Below are 17,014 nucleotides of genomic sequence, written 5' to 3' on the forward strand. Positions count from 1 at the left end.
TTGTGTAAGCATTGCATTGCAGGCCCGCTCTCTTTCCTGTGGGGTGGAGCGGAGAGCCTAGAATAACAGCGATCCGAGGGTCGTACCTGAGCACAAAACAAACATGGTCATACTGGGATGGGGGCCGCTGGCTATGCAGAGGAATGAGATGAACAGATCAGGACGTACTGTTCCATTATCATTGCTGCAATGGTGGTCGATGTGGTACAATATGGTTTGGAGATCTCAAAACATGTTGTTATGTTCAATTCATACAGTTCAGACCCTTCTGTCTGTATGGTGCAGACATCGACACAACCAGAAGCACACTCCTTTTGTGGGAGGGTCTTCATAAGTGTTATTCCTATGAGGCACTCATAGGACATCATTTGTGTCATCTCTCATCAGCCTGAATCAAATTTAAATGTGATGTCCTTATATTGTTTGTCATCATCTGTTTGGGAGGAAACCTCCCCTTTTCCTGATGCAAAATATCCTGGTGCTAATCCTGGATGAGAGGAAGGCAGTAAATATGTGATGCTGTATGGTAAATGGTTATATTTTCGTGATATATTTAAAACACATATTTAAAAAATATTATGCACTTTTAAGCTTATGCAATGCCCAGTAGTTGCTTTAATACTCACACTACTTGCGTTGAAGATAATCCTTATGCAAAAGGTGATATCAGCTCACTGCACAAATAATCAGACATTTCCTGTAAGACGCCATTCGGTGTTTTCAGAACATTCTGGAAACTGCTGATTTTTCTGGTCAGTTCAAGGTCAGTCTCATAATCAGTAACAATTTGTACTGGAGTATCAGGTAACAAATATACAATTTTGTCATTTTTATGCTCAGTAGTATCAGTTTTCCAAGGAAAAAACAGACAAGCTAGTGCTTCAGGGTTGCTGTATTTCCACATTAGAATATGATTACTTTAAATAATTTTGACTAGTAAATGAAGTTGTCATGTTTGTTCAAATGGAGATACTTTCCTGAATTATACAAAGAACATTAAAGGGTCATGAAACGCCCCGTTTCAGTACAATCAGGTCTCGTCAGTTTTAAAAATTGCTCAAAATTGGCCATGGAAAGACACCACTGACATACATGAGCACTGTAGTTCACGAAAATGTCACATCCTGCTGATGCTGACTTCAAATTACAAATCCGGTGTCATGAACAATCAGGTCCCCTCTCACAAATGGGTTGGCACTTTTTGTAATTGTATCTTGTATGCTATAGGTTCTCTGATTTTAGCACTACTGTATAGCCTGCTGTATTGCACAACAGTTGATTTTATTAAATATATTTTTAATTAAATATATTAAAAGTGTAGCTTCACATTTTATTATTTGCATGTTCTAAACAAATTTATTTGTAAATTAATTTATAAAGCTAGCAGGCTAACAGGCTAGATGTATGCTAAGCTAGAATGCTAAGCATTTAAAGAATGAGACATTTAATTTCACAGTATATAGCTTTGTGAAATCATAAGCAACATAATTTTAAAGGTAACTGCAGTCATATTCACATGGTTAAAACAACATTCCATGAGCCAATGTGGCAAGCTAAGGCCTTTCAGCCAATGGAATCATTAGGCCGACCCATTTATGCAGGGAGGACTCATTTGTTCATGACACTGACACAGGATTACTAAAATAGGCCAAAAATTCCTAAATGATCTACTTTCATCTTCAAATCATTTCTATTCTATTTCTACAGCATAATTTTAATTTTAAACATTAATTACAATTTTTTGTTTCATGACCCTTTAAATAGGAAATGCTAAACCTTTTTTTCTCCAAGTTATAAACATAGGAATGAAGGCTGGATTAACATCATGACATTTCAACTACCTGTTTCTTGCTAGTTCAGGTCAATTTCTGCTTTTTCTGTCTCTCCCTCTGCTTTTAGGTCTTCATTTGCAGCCATATTTGGAAGAGAAAAATACTGTAGAGACCAATGCAATTTTCCATTGAATTTCCTCCACCCCAAACTACCTCTTACCAAAGACTGAACGGTTAAGACCTACAAATAAGAAGCAATATTTGACATCTAAAATGCACCCTTCATAAATCATACTGTAGTGATAAAATTTGCTCAATTTGATTCAGTTTTTTCACATAATGTACAAAAACATTCACATGTTGCTTGTATCCTCAGTATTCAGCCATTTTCGACTGTATGCCTAATATGTAACCAGGAAACATTCAGTTCAAGGACCCCAACCAGAAAACAAAAACGGAGACTCATCGCAACCAGAGTATAAATCTTCCTTTATGGCTGATTGCAACCATTAACCTTTAATCTGCCAGTCACGATTACCCATCAGTCGTAATGGGACGAGCTTCTCGTTGGAGAAAGAGAAATCGATACACGTACATGTCTTGGGCTCCTGAACTGTATGTGTGTCTCGAGTGCTTTAAGTGAGAATGAACGAGAGGTTTAAGGATGATGCACTGCACCTGCCTGGGCATCTGACAGCAGACGCCATGTGTTTGACAATATACAGTCCTACGGAAAGCAATTCGGTTCATTTTACCAGCAGGGTTTTATTTATAAAAATGACATAACCTATAATCAAAAAACACTTTCACAGACATTTTCACATGGAAAACATTGTTTATTACAAAAAAACAAAACAAAAAAAACCTGCATACAAGTATTACAATAAATAATATTGCTAAATGGTTACTGCTTTGGTCCAATTTTGGTGCAATTTGGCTTGGCTATTCTGAAATAAATCAAAATGAAAAGATAGCTGTACAAACAGACTGAAATAAACTGAAAGATTTAGAATAAAAACAACATTGGTAATACTGTTAGTATCCCACTATAAACATAGGACTTAAAATGGCACATTGTACAGAACACCCTTTGAACAATTAATCCTTCAGTGCAGTTACTTCTGGTCGACTAACCCTGCTGCTGAGTCAAAGGTTTAGAGTTCAGCTGTACGATAACTATCCAAAGAGTGGATCCTGGAACTATCCAGGTGGAGCACCACTGTAGACAGACATAGTTGAAACAAGAAACAGTGGAGAAAGGGAAGAAAGAGAGTAGGAATCCCGACGCTCACACGTGAGCACTTTTGGCGTGGTTAGTGGAGGGGGGGCCAGGATGGGCGGGGCCCTGTTTGGAGTAGTAGAATCTGTTGTTGTCAGTGTATGTGGCAGGGGTGTCCACTGAACAGCAGGTGATCATACAGCCTCCTAGCAAACAAAGTGCAGTTCCCACCCAGCCTGAATACAGGGAGAAGCCAAAGGACATCAGACTTCTCTCGTGATGGGCCCCGATGGGAAACCACACAGTGGAGACGATGCCACAAAAAGCTGAGGAAGAAAAGAAATATAATTTTATTATTCTGGTTATATTTTGCATTAAGACAATAATGGCACAGATCCGGGCCACATCTGGTACACGTGGATTCCATGCGTACCAGATGTGGGCCGGATCTGGGCAACACTAGGTTGATGTCTGTGAGAGCTATAAGATACACTCAAAGGCTTAAACAACTGACTCTTACAGTTGATTACAGATTTAACTCATCCAATGATTAGAGTTGGTGATAAAATGGGTCCTCTGGGAGGAAGAGTGAGCAATCTATTTCTAAGTCCAATTACTAGAAATAATGCATTCTATGGGAACAGTAGGCCTATATCTGCCTGTCCTTTTTTTTTTTTTTTTTTTTTTTTTTTTTTTTTTTGTGTGTAATATGACCTTAATTTAAGAAATACAAATACAGGCTTACCAGTCAGCAGTATTAGGATTCCACCGAACACGGATCGTTTGTTCTTGGCGCTTTCTGGTTCACTTCCGAGGTTAATACAGGACATGGACATGAGCACGAGCAATACAGCAGGCAATCCGAGAATCGATGCTGTGACCATTAGCGCTCGAGACGTCTGGACGTACGCTTAAAAAAAAGAACAGAATAATTAAATTCTCGAATTCATGGTAATAATAAAATTCAATGAATCATATTGTAATTTAATGATTTATATTATAAAATAAATAGTGGAGGAAAAAAGTTGTTTTGTATAGGCTATGTAAAATATTTAGCCTAAACATAATTTATAGATAGGCTAATGAAAAAATACTATAGTTTTAATAGCTACATTGGCTACTATATATATTTAAAAATATAATCCGATTTAAAATTAAATAGGCCTACGTAGGCTACATTTTAATGTAACCTATTAAAATGATCAAATAGCCTATTACATATTAATTTCATATTTGATAAGCTATATTTCATTTTATTTAATAACGTAAATAGTATGCTGCTTATATATTAAATATTGGAAACTGAATTGTAATGGTTTTCATTGGTTTTGGTTTTCAAATGGTCTTTACTTCGACCAGAAAAAAAAAAAAAAGAGAGAAAAAAATTATCCTAAAAGAAGCTAGAAAATTTCTGTTGTAATTACTGTCATTAATGAATTATTTCAGACGTACCTGGTAACGCGAAAATCTGCGTGAGTGTGCTGCAGTGATACAGGGCAGTTGAGATCACACAGTCTGCCCACAAACCTTTGGCCTCCAGTTCATCCATCTTCTTACAGGTGTTTATGTTATATTTACAAGTAACTACCCAATCGTTAGTGGCAGTGGCGATGATAAGCCCAATCCAACCAAGAAAACTCATCACAAAACCCGTGAACTGTACGCAAGTATTTGCCATATTGTTAAGTGTGCGCAAAAATGTGTCCAACAGAAGAAAAAGTCCTCTTGAAATAGATGATAATCAGATATTCTAAAGCCAGACAGGATACTTTCTCGGAATTTATATGTGGTAAAATCCAGATTTGTTAATCCATTGCGTAAAAATCATGATGAGTTGTAGATCCCCAAGGAGCAAAGTAGACTATTCCAAGCTACTACAATGAGAGTACCGTTAGCAGAGCTTTTATAGTGGAACTAAAGACACAAAAGAACTTTCAGCCAATCACATGAGACACTTCCCAAGGTTACTCCTTATCACTTGTTTTTCACTCTCCTCTTTTCTCCTTTCATGTCCATAGTCTGTAATGTTAAATAATGCTTAGGCTTATATAATGTGTAAAATCGACGAAATCACTCATAAGTTCGCCAAGTACGGTAACTACCTATCTCAGAGTAATATTTGCAGAGTAAAAGTGGCTTTGATAACAGTGCAGCACCTATGATTGAGTCAATCATTGCTGGATTTTTGTTATATGCTGCCCTCTGGCGGTTGAATTCTCAATTCATGTGCATCATTTAGTAATAAGAGGAACAAAATTGTAATTTAGCAACCGTGGCTCAATAATAAAATGCAGAAATCACGTTAACTGCCAAGATACTTGAGAATGCCTAACCCCATATGGCTAACAGGTTTAAATTTATTTTCAAATATACCAAAAAATGTATCAAGAAAATATATTGATAGGCCTAATAAATATATAACAAATATATATTTTAAATTGTGGTATATGAATTTCATCTAAAATGCATTTACAAAACATTTTCACAAGAATAAAAATCAGATGCTTTTTCAATCCGTTGTTTTGACTGTTTTTCTGTGTGTCTCTAAAATATAGCTATAAAGGGGGGATACGCTGACATAAAGCCTATATGTGTATCTAACATGTAGATTGATCTATTTAAAATGTAAAAGATGAAAATATATATTTTTATGCTAACAACTTGAAATATTGATGTATAGCTATTGGTTAATGTAGCCATGAAATGTTTACAGTTGGCCTCATTTCCTTATATCATGGAGCATAAAGTGGTAGGACCTGGCAGTTCAATGTAGGTGAGCTTTGAAATAGCTGCATTGACTGTGTGACCTCTGACGTAAAAATAAAGGACATCCTGGCTATAAAGGAATCAGAGCTCAGTCTTGTGTAAATCATCCAGAGACTCATATATCAGAGAGGCATGCAGATATTCTGTCTGAGATTCCAGATGAAGAAACATAGATGTAGAATATATAGATATATCAGAATAATATCAGAAAGTGTTCTGTGTTCTGGTGTAGATGGTCAAAAATATGGGTCCAAATACTGAACCTTGAAGTACAGTAGTATTCCTGTGACGAAGGATGCAGTCTGTGGAGGGCGAGTTATCCAGTTGACTTGATAGGACCTGTTTTCCAGGTGGAGCACAAATCAAAGAGCTGACTCGGATATCACTGCCAGCTTGGATGTTGACAGTTGAAAGCTGCAGATAAATCCAAAAGAATGAAGTTATGATGCTATGTATGACCTTGGTTGCTACAAAGAGAGAATATAGTTTCCCCTTTGTAGAACCACCCTAATTGAATTGTTTTTTTCTGAAGCCTAAGGGCTTTTGTTAAAGAAAAGAAACATGATGCAGGTATTTGAAACGTGCCTGGTTCTTGATCTGTATTTTATAAATATAATTCCACACTAGCGCTGCTGGAAAAATTCTTGAATCTTTTATATGTGACATTTGGTGATGTGCAGTACATTCTCTTGGGGCTTCTTCTTTGTAAAGAATGTGATATGCCATGCTGATACTTAAAAAAAGTCCACTTAACAATCATCCAACATCAAATAACGGATTATACCATGACAACAGGTATGTCTGCATAAGTGAGAAATTAGTATGTCTCTCACTCATCCACTAGGGGGACTCTTCTGACGTCAAACGCCAAGGAGGCCTATAACCCCTCCAGACAGTTATTATTAATAATAATAAAAAATTTCAGTAAATGCACAAATATGAAGTAGTTCCAGGTCAAATTAGTTATTAGTTATTTCAAAGTTCCAGAGCCAGCCTACAACAGCAAATGAACCAAAATCCACTGATCAAGCATACAGATATGAAAAATAACATGCTAAAATGAAAACAATTTCCTTGTATATATAAATAAAAGTGTCTTTTAAAAGTCTGCTAAATGCTTAAATGACAATCGAACCTTGACCTCTGCTTGTTTATGTAGACCTCTTCCAAATATTCTGAGCGTGTTCTAATCTAATCTTTAGTTTACACTTCATTCCTGCCAGATCGGCCTCATTGTTGTGGAGACGTTGCATAACCTGAATAACAATAGCAGTTTTACATTCATTTCAGGAGTCCTCCCACTCTTTGTCTAATCAGGAATGAATTAAGTGGATAACATCTGGTATTTCCTGCATTCATGGCTGTTCACTGAATATGTAAAACTTCTTTTGTTTACCTTATTAGACCCCCGCTTGCGGATGTAATAAACTGTCAGAAACGCTCTTGTTCCGCTATAGCTGTCATTCAGTCGATCCTCGAGGGGCTGTAGGAATCACCTCACAAAGATCTCAGGCAATTCATCATTTGCTTCAGGAACATGGCAGCACTGGAATATGAAAATTAAGCTAATGAAATGGGTCCTGAGACTGGTCTGACAGTGCAAGATGATCAAAATGTATTGCATAAGTGAGTTGTGCTGTGTAAGCATTTGGATGACCCGGACATCTTTATATCACCCGAGGAGGAGACGTGATCAAATGAAATCATTAAGGCTTTTATCTCTATCACTGAATTACATCCCTCATAGCATGCCTTTATAAGGAGAGCAGGGTTGTGAGCAGCTGAGAGACATCAACAGCTTGTGAATATTCCTCTGGCAGATATAGGGACTAGTCTTCAGTCTTGATTGATTTTAGGGGCCATCAAAACTGCTAACTGCTGTTATTGACTTGACAATGACATGGGTTTTACCTCTGATGCAGTGTTTAAGTTCACCATCTTCATCAAGAGCATCTAAGTGCGCTAGAAAATGTCAACCATAAAGTGTCAATATCAAAAGCAGCATAACCAGTCATTGAGGAGATTTATTAAACAATCATCATCGCTCATAACGTTGATCTACTGTATGCTACTGGTAATTCATCTCATATTACGTCGTGGAACACATTAGTTTAGCCTCTATTCAAATGAAATGGCATTTAGACACTAGGAGTCCTTCTATAAATAAATGTGTAATTTCATGCTCTGCCTCTCATTATATTCAAATGTATTCTCTTTTTTGAGTGATGGTGCACTATAGCATTTGCTTAATGTGTCTGACCTCTTCCCTCCTGAAGGTTATCTGAATCTTTTTCATAAATGTTATCTGACTCTTTTGGCACACACATTCCATAGGTTATAAGCAACAATGGTGGACATGTTTGTTTATTTATTAATTAATTTGTTAACACTTTATTTTACAGTGTCCTTACACGTTACATATCATTAAGTAAATTATAACCCTAAACCAAACCCAATCTTAACCCTAAAGTAAGTACATGTAGTTAATTATTATTACACAGTACTTAAATTACACTGTAACATGGACAAAGTGTAACCATTTTTTAATGTTACAATAGCTACACTATTTGAATTTTTGGGAACTTTCTCTACATTTCAAAGCATAACACTTAAATTCACTTCATACATTTCATTTAAAAACAAAATGTTTGTGTCGTTTGATTTGTGAACAATTCATTCTTAAGATCAGATTTGATCAGATCAGATTCCTGAGCAGATTTTTTTGTGGTGAACCTGTTAATCGGATCACAAATACCACTGAACGATTCATTCGCGAATTGGATTAATCCAGTCGAGTCACCACCAACCCACTGATCTTTGTTTCATGAGAGTTTTCATCTGGGGAAACTTTAACTTCACTAGGCTGAACACAAGCATAATAATGTCTTTCTTTTACTCAACTACTTAAAAAACACAATCGTTCCTCATTTATTCGAACTGAAGAAATTAAGAGGAAAACTGAAGAAACACGATAGCAATGTCTGATGTCATTCTTTCAGATTTTCAGTGAACCTGTTGAATCGGTTCTCAAATCGCTCTAAATGGTGCATTAGCAAACTGGACTGATCCAATAGCTATGTCAACAATTCAATGATACATCCTTTCAGTGCGAACGTTGGTTTAACAAATTACTAAATTTGTTCAAGTCTAACTCAAAATGAGCAAAGAACCAGGAATATGGTCTTCAGAGTTTGCAGAGGATTTTACAGATGGCGTGAAGAGTAAGTGATCTACTTTACTATTGTTTACTGTAAATAAAAACAATATACTAAGTTATATATGTGAACAAAATCTGCTTGCAAAAAGGTGAACTGTTTAAGCTTAATGCATAAAAATGCACTCAATGTGTCCACGTTAGGTAAGCCACTGAAGCTACTGTTCCTAACCTTCAGCCCAGCCCGATTCTCAAGATTTCATTGGTCATCTCAATCCCAGTGCTCATTTCCTACACAATGCTACAGCAAGTGCTAACCCCTAAACCTACCCTACACCATAACCTTAACCAATGAAATTGACTGCAGGGTGGGATTTGTGCATATAGCGTGCTAAAGAAAATGGCAGTTCAGGAGATAAGCCGTTAATAAGATCATATGGAATGAGATTGCTGAGCCGGCCCATCTGTAATTCCCCAACCGAACCTCACCAGACAATGGGACCCTTTTAGTTGCACCCAGTGTCACTACCCTCTTATACCCTGTAAATCTCGAGCCCCGGGATGCCCCCGTCGCTTAGAACAAATCAATAAAGTACAACTTTCCCACATGTAAAAATAACTTTTTATTTGAGATAAAACAAAAACGGTGTAATTTACGCATTTATATTTTGAAATGTAAGTCAATGACAAAAGCCAGAACCAGTGGCACAAGTCTTTGCATGTGGATACCCCGCCCCCTTTTGGAGGTCCTTCCCACTTTTGGAGTTCACGCCCCACTTTGGACCCACTTTCTGCACCCATACCTACTTGGAGACTGAGGGTGTGATTTTGTTTTTCCCTAAATCAGTTAAGCGCAAACTCCACCCCGCGGTTTCTAAAGATTTCATTGGTCATGTCAATCATTGTGATGATGCCTACAAAATGCTATACAAATACTAAACCCTAACTCTACACATACCCTAACTCTAAATGAAACTGGCTGCAGAGCGGGATTTGCATAGTAGTTGGTTGTAATGAAAGGGGTACAATTTGGCTGGTTAACAAGTAAGCCCCTGCTGTTAGATGTTGTAACTACACATCTGGTTGAATCTTTCTCTATTGACCCTGCAAAGATTTATCCTTCACTCCTGTCTGGTCTAAAACAAAATGTTTTAGACCTTTTAACAACATTTCACCTTTTTGTTTCCCTTTACTTGGCACCCAGGATTAGTAAAGAAATAATTTGGCATATTGATTTTCCCAGATTCACATTTACAACTCACAGTGGGCAGAGTAGCAGCCAGCTCCCAAACACATCATGATCGATGAGCAACGTGAAGAGGCATCTGAGCCCTAATGAACACTAACTACGATTCATTGCTAATGGAGGGCACAGTGGGCGTTTAGAGGCAGACCCCCAGGATGCACTTTGCAGCTTCCACCGTGGAGTCTATGAGCATTCATATGTGTGTTCATCATTCTCTCAAAGCCTCAGATTTACCGCTGTCATCCTCCACTGAATATTATGAAGCGATTTGTTTCGCTCAGCACACGAGACAACAAACCGCTGTGAATCTGCCATGGATAACTAAACAGTTATTCCAGGGTCTATATCCTCTTCTGCTTAACATTCACATGTGTATTATACATCTCTGCCAACAGGGAGTGGAAATTGTCATCATTTTTTATTTGTAGGAAAATGTTTTGTTTGCAATTCATTGTTCTCACGTCTTCTACAGATGCACTGTAATCAGAGAAGATCCTACCAGGCTTTTACCGTGAAGGTTTGGTTTTCTGTTCACTTTGACAGGCGCAAAACAATTGCATCAGGTTCTCTGCGATAGCTCCCTAGTATCAGGTTTGTATCCGTAGTCGACAATACAGTAAGTCTGGTTGAAATATTTTACTGTCAACCACTGAGACAGTAATCCTTGCTATGGGAACTCATACGAAGCCAAAGCCTATGGCACGATATGAAAGCAAGACGTGAGTTCATTTTGTCATAGTCAAACCTAAAACCATTACCCGCTTGTCAACACTGAAGTTATTCTCGGATCAAAGAAAAAAGAAAGTTACATCTTTCCTCAAGCATATCAATACGTCTGGAAAATCTTTCATGCTGCTCTGACGTCTATGTTGCTCTTATGGAGTTCCTCTTCCTGCTTCCTGTAACCGAAGGGTTGTTAAGAGATTTTATTATTTTAAGCAATTTTCTTGTTTTAATATGGTCCATCAATATTTGATAATAATAACACAAGGCTCTAAGTCATTTAGAAAAGAAAGACTTAATATCAGTAAGTCCTGAGCTTCCTGTTGAAGGCGGACGGAAACACTGAGGTAAGAATAACTTTGAATGTCATTTCCTCACATTAGAGATTAAACCCAAATTACACTGCCTGCCTCCTTCCGCTGCTGCTCTGTATTATTAATTAACTTGTCTTGCCTGAAAACGCTGCCAACATGTGTATATTTCTCTCTGCTGATAACAATTGTTTCACTTGTAATGCAAGTGTATATTGTTATAAGTACACAAAAGGATGTTTTTTCTTCTTGAAATTAAAAACAATTCAGAACGCTCATTGTAATGTTACATTCTGTCTTCTGCTGCATGCATTGTGCCACGCTGCCAGAGCTGTCCATGAGAGTTCATTAAGAATGTATTGAGATAACAATACATAGTAAAAAAAATAATAATAATAATATTCTAACTGGGGTAAATACACACTTTCTGAACATATAAAATAATATTTGTTTTCTGTGACAGTTTGAGCCCATCCAAAAATGCGACAGGAACCCTATGAGTATTTAAATATATATATATATATATATATATATATATATATATATATATATATATATATATATATATATATATATATATATATATTGACTAAAAATATTAAAAAGCACAATTTTGTTCAACATTAATAATAATAAGAAATGTTTCTTGAGCAGCAAAAGAATCACTAAAGACTGAAGTAATGGCTGTTGAAAATTCAGCTTTCTCATCACAGAAATGCATGTTCAAATATATTAAATTATAACAGTTATTTTATATATATATATATATATATATATATATATATATATATATATATATATTAGTCTTGCTAAAATATATATGTTTGTCTTGCTAAAAAAGTTTCATTGAATTTATCATCTGGGATCATAAAGTATTTCAATTTATCTCCTGAGATCCATCTTCTATAAAAATTAATCTTTTTCGTAAAGACATAAATGAGCCAAACCCATTAAAAAGGTTACCAAACCTTTGGATTTACATTGTAAGTTTGACATTATACATCAATGACTTGGTATTATTATTGAGCATTTGACCGTCCTTGGCAGTGCAATCCCCTGACGCAGCACTCTGCTGAGGAATTGCTCCTCTCGATCTCTTCATCCATCCCTCACCACTGTCAGGAGCTTAAATCTACACCTCTCAGGTCTCACACAAACGCAGGAAGTCATTAAGCAGCCCATATCAACAGCCTAATCACCAAAGGATTGGGAGACTGTGGCGTGGTGTGGGCAGTGCCAAGCATAACAAACACTCTGCTTGGAAAAAAAGGCTGCTGCATGTTAAGAATTGCTACTGAAACAACCCTGCTGAGGTATATGCAAACAATGTTTACCCCAAAGATGCAGTGACATCAAAGGGAACATCGAAATTTATTCATATACTTTAAGGTGCTTATTTTAGGAAGTCTGTGCATGCTTGTAACCTGTGCACTTGTTTAGCAAGCATGCGTAAGGCACGTTAAAAATCCTTTTCACTGAAATGTCATCCACTGTCTTTCTTCTTGACTACCCTCTTTTGTCCTTCATTACAGGAGTATTTCACTTAAAACTTAACATTCTGCCATCATACCGCAAAAAGTTATATTAAATATATTTTTGTAAACAGCTTTATGACATATATTTTCCAATTGAACTTTTAGATTTTTTTATTTCTACAAATTTACTTTTGGTAAAAGTGTTTTTAAAATACACTACGTATGAGCAAAAGTTTGGGATCAGTAAGATTATTATTTTTTTAAATTTATATTTTTATTCAGCAAGGATGCATTCAATTGATCGAAAGTGTCAGTAAAGATTAATAATGCATTTTCACATTCCCCAACCACATATTTTTGTGGAATCACATTTTCCACAAAAATATAAAGCAGCACAATTGTTTCAACATTGATATTAAACATTTCTTGAGCAGCAAATCAGCATATTAGAATGATTTCTGAAGGATCATGTGACACTGAAGACTGAAAATTCCCCTTTTCCATCACATGGATGAATTATATTTAAAATTATATATTTAAAATTATATATTAAAATATAAAACAGTTGGGTCCCACTTTATATTAGGTGTCTTTAAGTACTATGTACTAATATTTAAATTAATAATTTGACACAATGCACTTATTCTGTACATACAGTACATGTTTTTACAGTGTGCTTATATATTTAAAAATACCTGCATGTAATTACAGCTGTAATTAATCTCTGTAATTACATCTATAATTACTCTGTTGATCGTCCCTTACCCCTTAACCAGCCCTTAAACCTACCCATACCACCAAACCTGTACCTAACCTTACCCGTATTCCACCTCAATAGCAGCAAGAGTGTTTTGCAATACAACTACATTTACTTATTTTTAATTTTTTTGATGTAGGTTTTTTTTGTTTTTATTTATTTTTTGGATAGTAGTTAAGGACACCTAATATAAAGTGTAACCAACAGTTGTTTTAAATAATAATAATATTTCACAATATTACTATTTTACTGTATTTTTTATCAAATAAATTCAGCCATGGTGAGCATAGACTTTCAAAAACATTTAAAAAAAATCTTTTTGAACAGTAGTGTATTTTGGGCAATATAAATATACTTTCTTCAGTGTAACATAAAAGAAGGCCCTATTTTGAAGAATGTCTTAGTTGCTTTTTTCATGCAATTACTGTACAATGAACGGAGTGTTTTTGCACCCTTTTTGAAGCTTAAAAGGCCCACCCATTTACTGATGTTTATTCCTTAGAAATAATGTCAAGATTTGAAAGAACATGAGAAGAAAATGATTACAAAATTATTTATCTTTGAGCTTTTCCTTTAATACAAGGTGTTAAAGTAGAGTCCGTCTTTCTAAAACATTTCACGTCTGTTGATCTTGCTTCTGAAAGGTTGGGATGAAGCTCGGGGTTCATTATGTGTCTGATTCCATGCCATCAGTTAAACTTGGCTATGATGCCAGATTTGGGTGAGGAAGTTTTTCACCAGCCTGCATTCAAGTCATTTGAATTTCCCTTTGAATAAGCAGTTCAGATGATTTAGTGATTTAGTGCATCAGAGACTGATGATATTTAAGGATGTAATAGACAAATGGATCATCTTGGGGCAGTAAAATACACGGAAACATTTGACTCGTGAAAATTTGAAGGACTTGTTTAATGTACTACTTGAACTTGGGCTTTGGGGAGAAGAGTGGTGATAGAAAAACAGGCTAGCCCAGTGCTTTCTGCAGAGTTCTTGCTCTGGTCTCAGGACATCGAGAAAGAGAGGTGATAGGCTCTCAAGATGTTTATGTGTTTAAAAATGACTCGATGAGATCCAACAAAATCTTTATGAGCCCCACTTCCAGTCCAGTGCCATCATAAAAAGTGGATGTTGCAAAATACATGATTGATTCCTTTTTATAGAACAGAATCCATTATTGAAATTACTTTGGTAAATTGGTGAATCTGTTCATTTGTAACATTTTGGCAGGTTCAGGTTGAAATAAAGTATTCATTCATTCAATTTGGCCCTGTGACCACATTGTACTCATTTAATTCTTCAGGCTCCTGAAATACTTTACCAAAACTATTTTTATATTTTTGTACTTTCATTAATGAAGCAGCATGGGTTCTTGGGACAATTCCAGATTTTATCAAGTGCATGAATTTATGAAACAGAAATAATGGGCGAGATTAATCAGGTTGTTCCTAATTTGATTTCAGAAAGCATTAGTGGGAGAAGAAAATCAAGATGGAGCAATACGGAGGCAGATATACCAGCCTTGTGATGTATCTGGCGCTTAATCATCATTAATAAGAAATGTAATCAGCTGTAGCAGTCCAACTTTATTAAATTTGCTGACCTAAAAGCATGAGATAGCATTGCTTGATTCATATTTTGTGGAGTTGTCCATTCCGTTTACATAGTAGGATAGTTTACATTCTATGGTCATGTATCAATTTGTAATCAATTTGAATATGATAAGTAATATAATTTACATGTATTATTATTGTTGTTGTTGGTATTTTAAACATTTGAATACAATGTGAGCAATATAAATGATATGTAAATATAATAGTAATAATAATAATAATCATAATAGTGAAAGAATTTTAAACACAGGCACATAATTTCAAATGGGAGTAATAAAATGTAAATGTATTTATACATATATTGATAGAGTATTGGTTATATTATACTTTATGCTTATGAAGCAGTCATGTATGGAAAGAAACAGTCGGCACTCTCCTCTGGGATTCAGCATGTTCTTAGAATCAGATAATGTAACATTTGAAAATATTTCCAAAGAATTTAAGCTTTCCGGTCCCACTATTATTCAAGACTGGGAGATTGATGCTTGTCATAAAATCTATAGCTCTCCGGCTATCTTTATATTGACAGCTAGACTCCAGCCTCTCTGTGAAAGCTAGATGCTGAACACACCTGAAAAGCATTAAAGCAGACAGCATCTATTATCATGTGCTCTTCTCAGTCCTCTTATACCACTCATTAGCTTCTCAGTAACATATGAAAAAGGCTTACGTATGTAAAGTTGTATGTATGTTAAGTACATACTTGGCTGTATGTCAAGTTCTGTCAAAGCAAATTATTGTTCTGCTTTTGGTTTATGCTTGCATAAGGCTGCATAATGTGGCACAGAGCAGATTCCTTTTTTTCTCTGTGTGATTTATTAGAACGAAGCACCTCACCTCTCTGTGATCTCACAAGAACCAAGGACGTGAGAGATGGGGGTATGAAAGGTTGGGGAAATAGAGCAGCAGGCATGACTAGACCGCATCTCTCGTCTCGTGCCAGTGTTCTGCATGAACGCTCTGGCCGTTCTCAACACCTCCAGATCTGCAAAGGTCAGTGACTGCAAATCCTCACATGAAGGAGAGGGAGTTATTGCATGAAGATGGTTTCCAAGTAATAATACATGAACCACAAAGGGGATCAATGCATCTGCCCCTTTTAATCACTTAGGTCGGGTTAATGAAATGCTTGGCGGGCTAATCATCTCAAAAGCCACATATGCTCTGCTTCTCAGTTTGATGAGATCACTGAGGAATGCTCTATTAGATGGAAAGAAGATGATATGACTGAGAATGTTCTGCAAAATTCCAAGATTCATGTGCCGCAGAGCTTCTGTTTTCACGCGCACTACCACCGACCTCAATTACCTCTGAATCTAAAGGGCACGCTCTCAGATATGCGTCAATGAAAAGCAAGATTTGAAAGGGATAGTTCGCCACAAAAATGAAAATTCTGTCATCATTTATTCATCCTCATGTAGCCCCAAATCCCATATGACTTTCCTGCTTAATGCAATATTTGATACACTTTGAATAATGTATTGGTTGTTCTTTTCCATGCAATTACAAAGAATATGTAAACGTACCATAAAACTGTAATGAAGAATGGGCAAAAGCATAATTTAGTTTATGTCAGGGGTTTTCAAATTGGGTGAAAGTGAGCCTCACCTTAGAGTAGGTAAGGACAGCCGAATCATCAGTAGGCCTAACCATAAGTCAACAAAACATGCTTAACATGCGACACCTGACGGCTGAAATCGGCGCAGTGTGTCTGGGCCTTAAAGGGATAGTTCACCCAAAAATGAAAATTCTGCCAGTAATTACTCACCCTCATGTTGTTTCAACCCCGTAAGACTTTCGTTCATCTTCGGGAACCAAATTAAGATATTTTTGATGAAATCTGAGAGCTGAATCACTCCTCCATAGGCTTCTAGGGGATCGAAACTTGCCAGCCCAGAAAAGTTATTAAAGACATTGTTAAAATAGTCAGAGTGACTACAGTGGCTCAACCACAAGTTTATCAAGCGACGAGAATACTTTT

At 36.2% G+C, this 17,014-nt stretch overlaps 1 protein-coding gene across 1 annotated transcript; it reads right to left on the minus strand.

Annotated features, from left to right (window-relative positions):
* Positions 1-2,512: 2,512 nt before the first annotated feature.
* Positions 2,513-5,496, minus strand: cldn11a (claudin 11a). The gene is made up of 3 exons (XM_079876429.1): positions 4,444-5,496; positions 3,737-3,901; positions 2,513-3,317 (listed from the first exon to the last, which is right to left on the minus strand). The coding sequence occupies exons 1-3, from the start codon at positions 4,667-4,669 to the stop codon at positions 3,061-3,063; spliced, it is 648 nt and encodes a 215-aa protein (XP_079732555.1). The 5' UTR covers positions 4,670-5,496; the 3' UTR covers positions 2,513-3,060.
* Between the last annotated feature and the right edge of the window lie 11,518 nt (positions 5,497-17,014).

The sequence above is a fragment of the Squalius cephalus genome (assembly GCF_949319135.1).
Source record: "Squalius cephalus genome assembly, chromosome: 7".
Lineage (NCBI taxonomy): Eukaryota > Metazoa > Chordata > Actinopteri > Cypriniformes > Leuciscidae > Squalius > Squalius cephalus.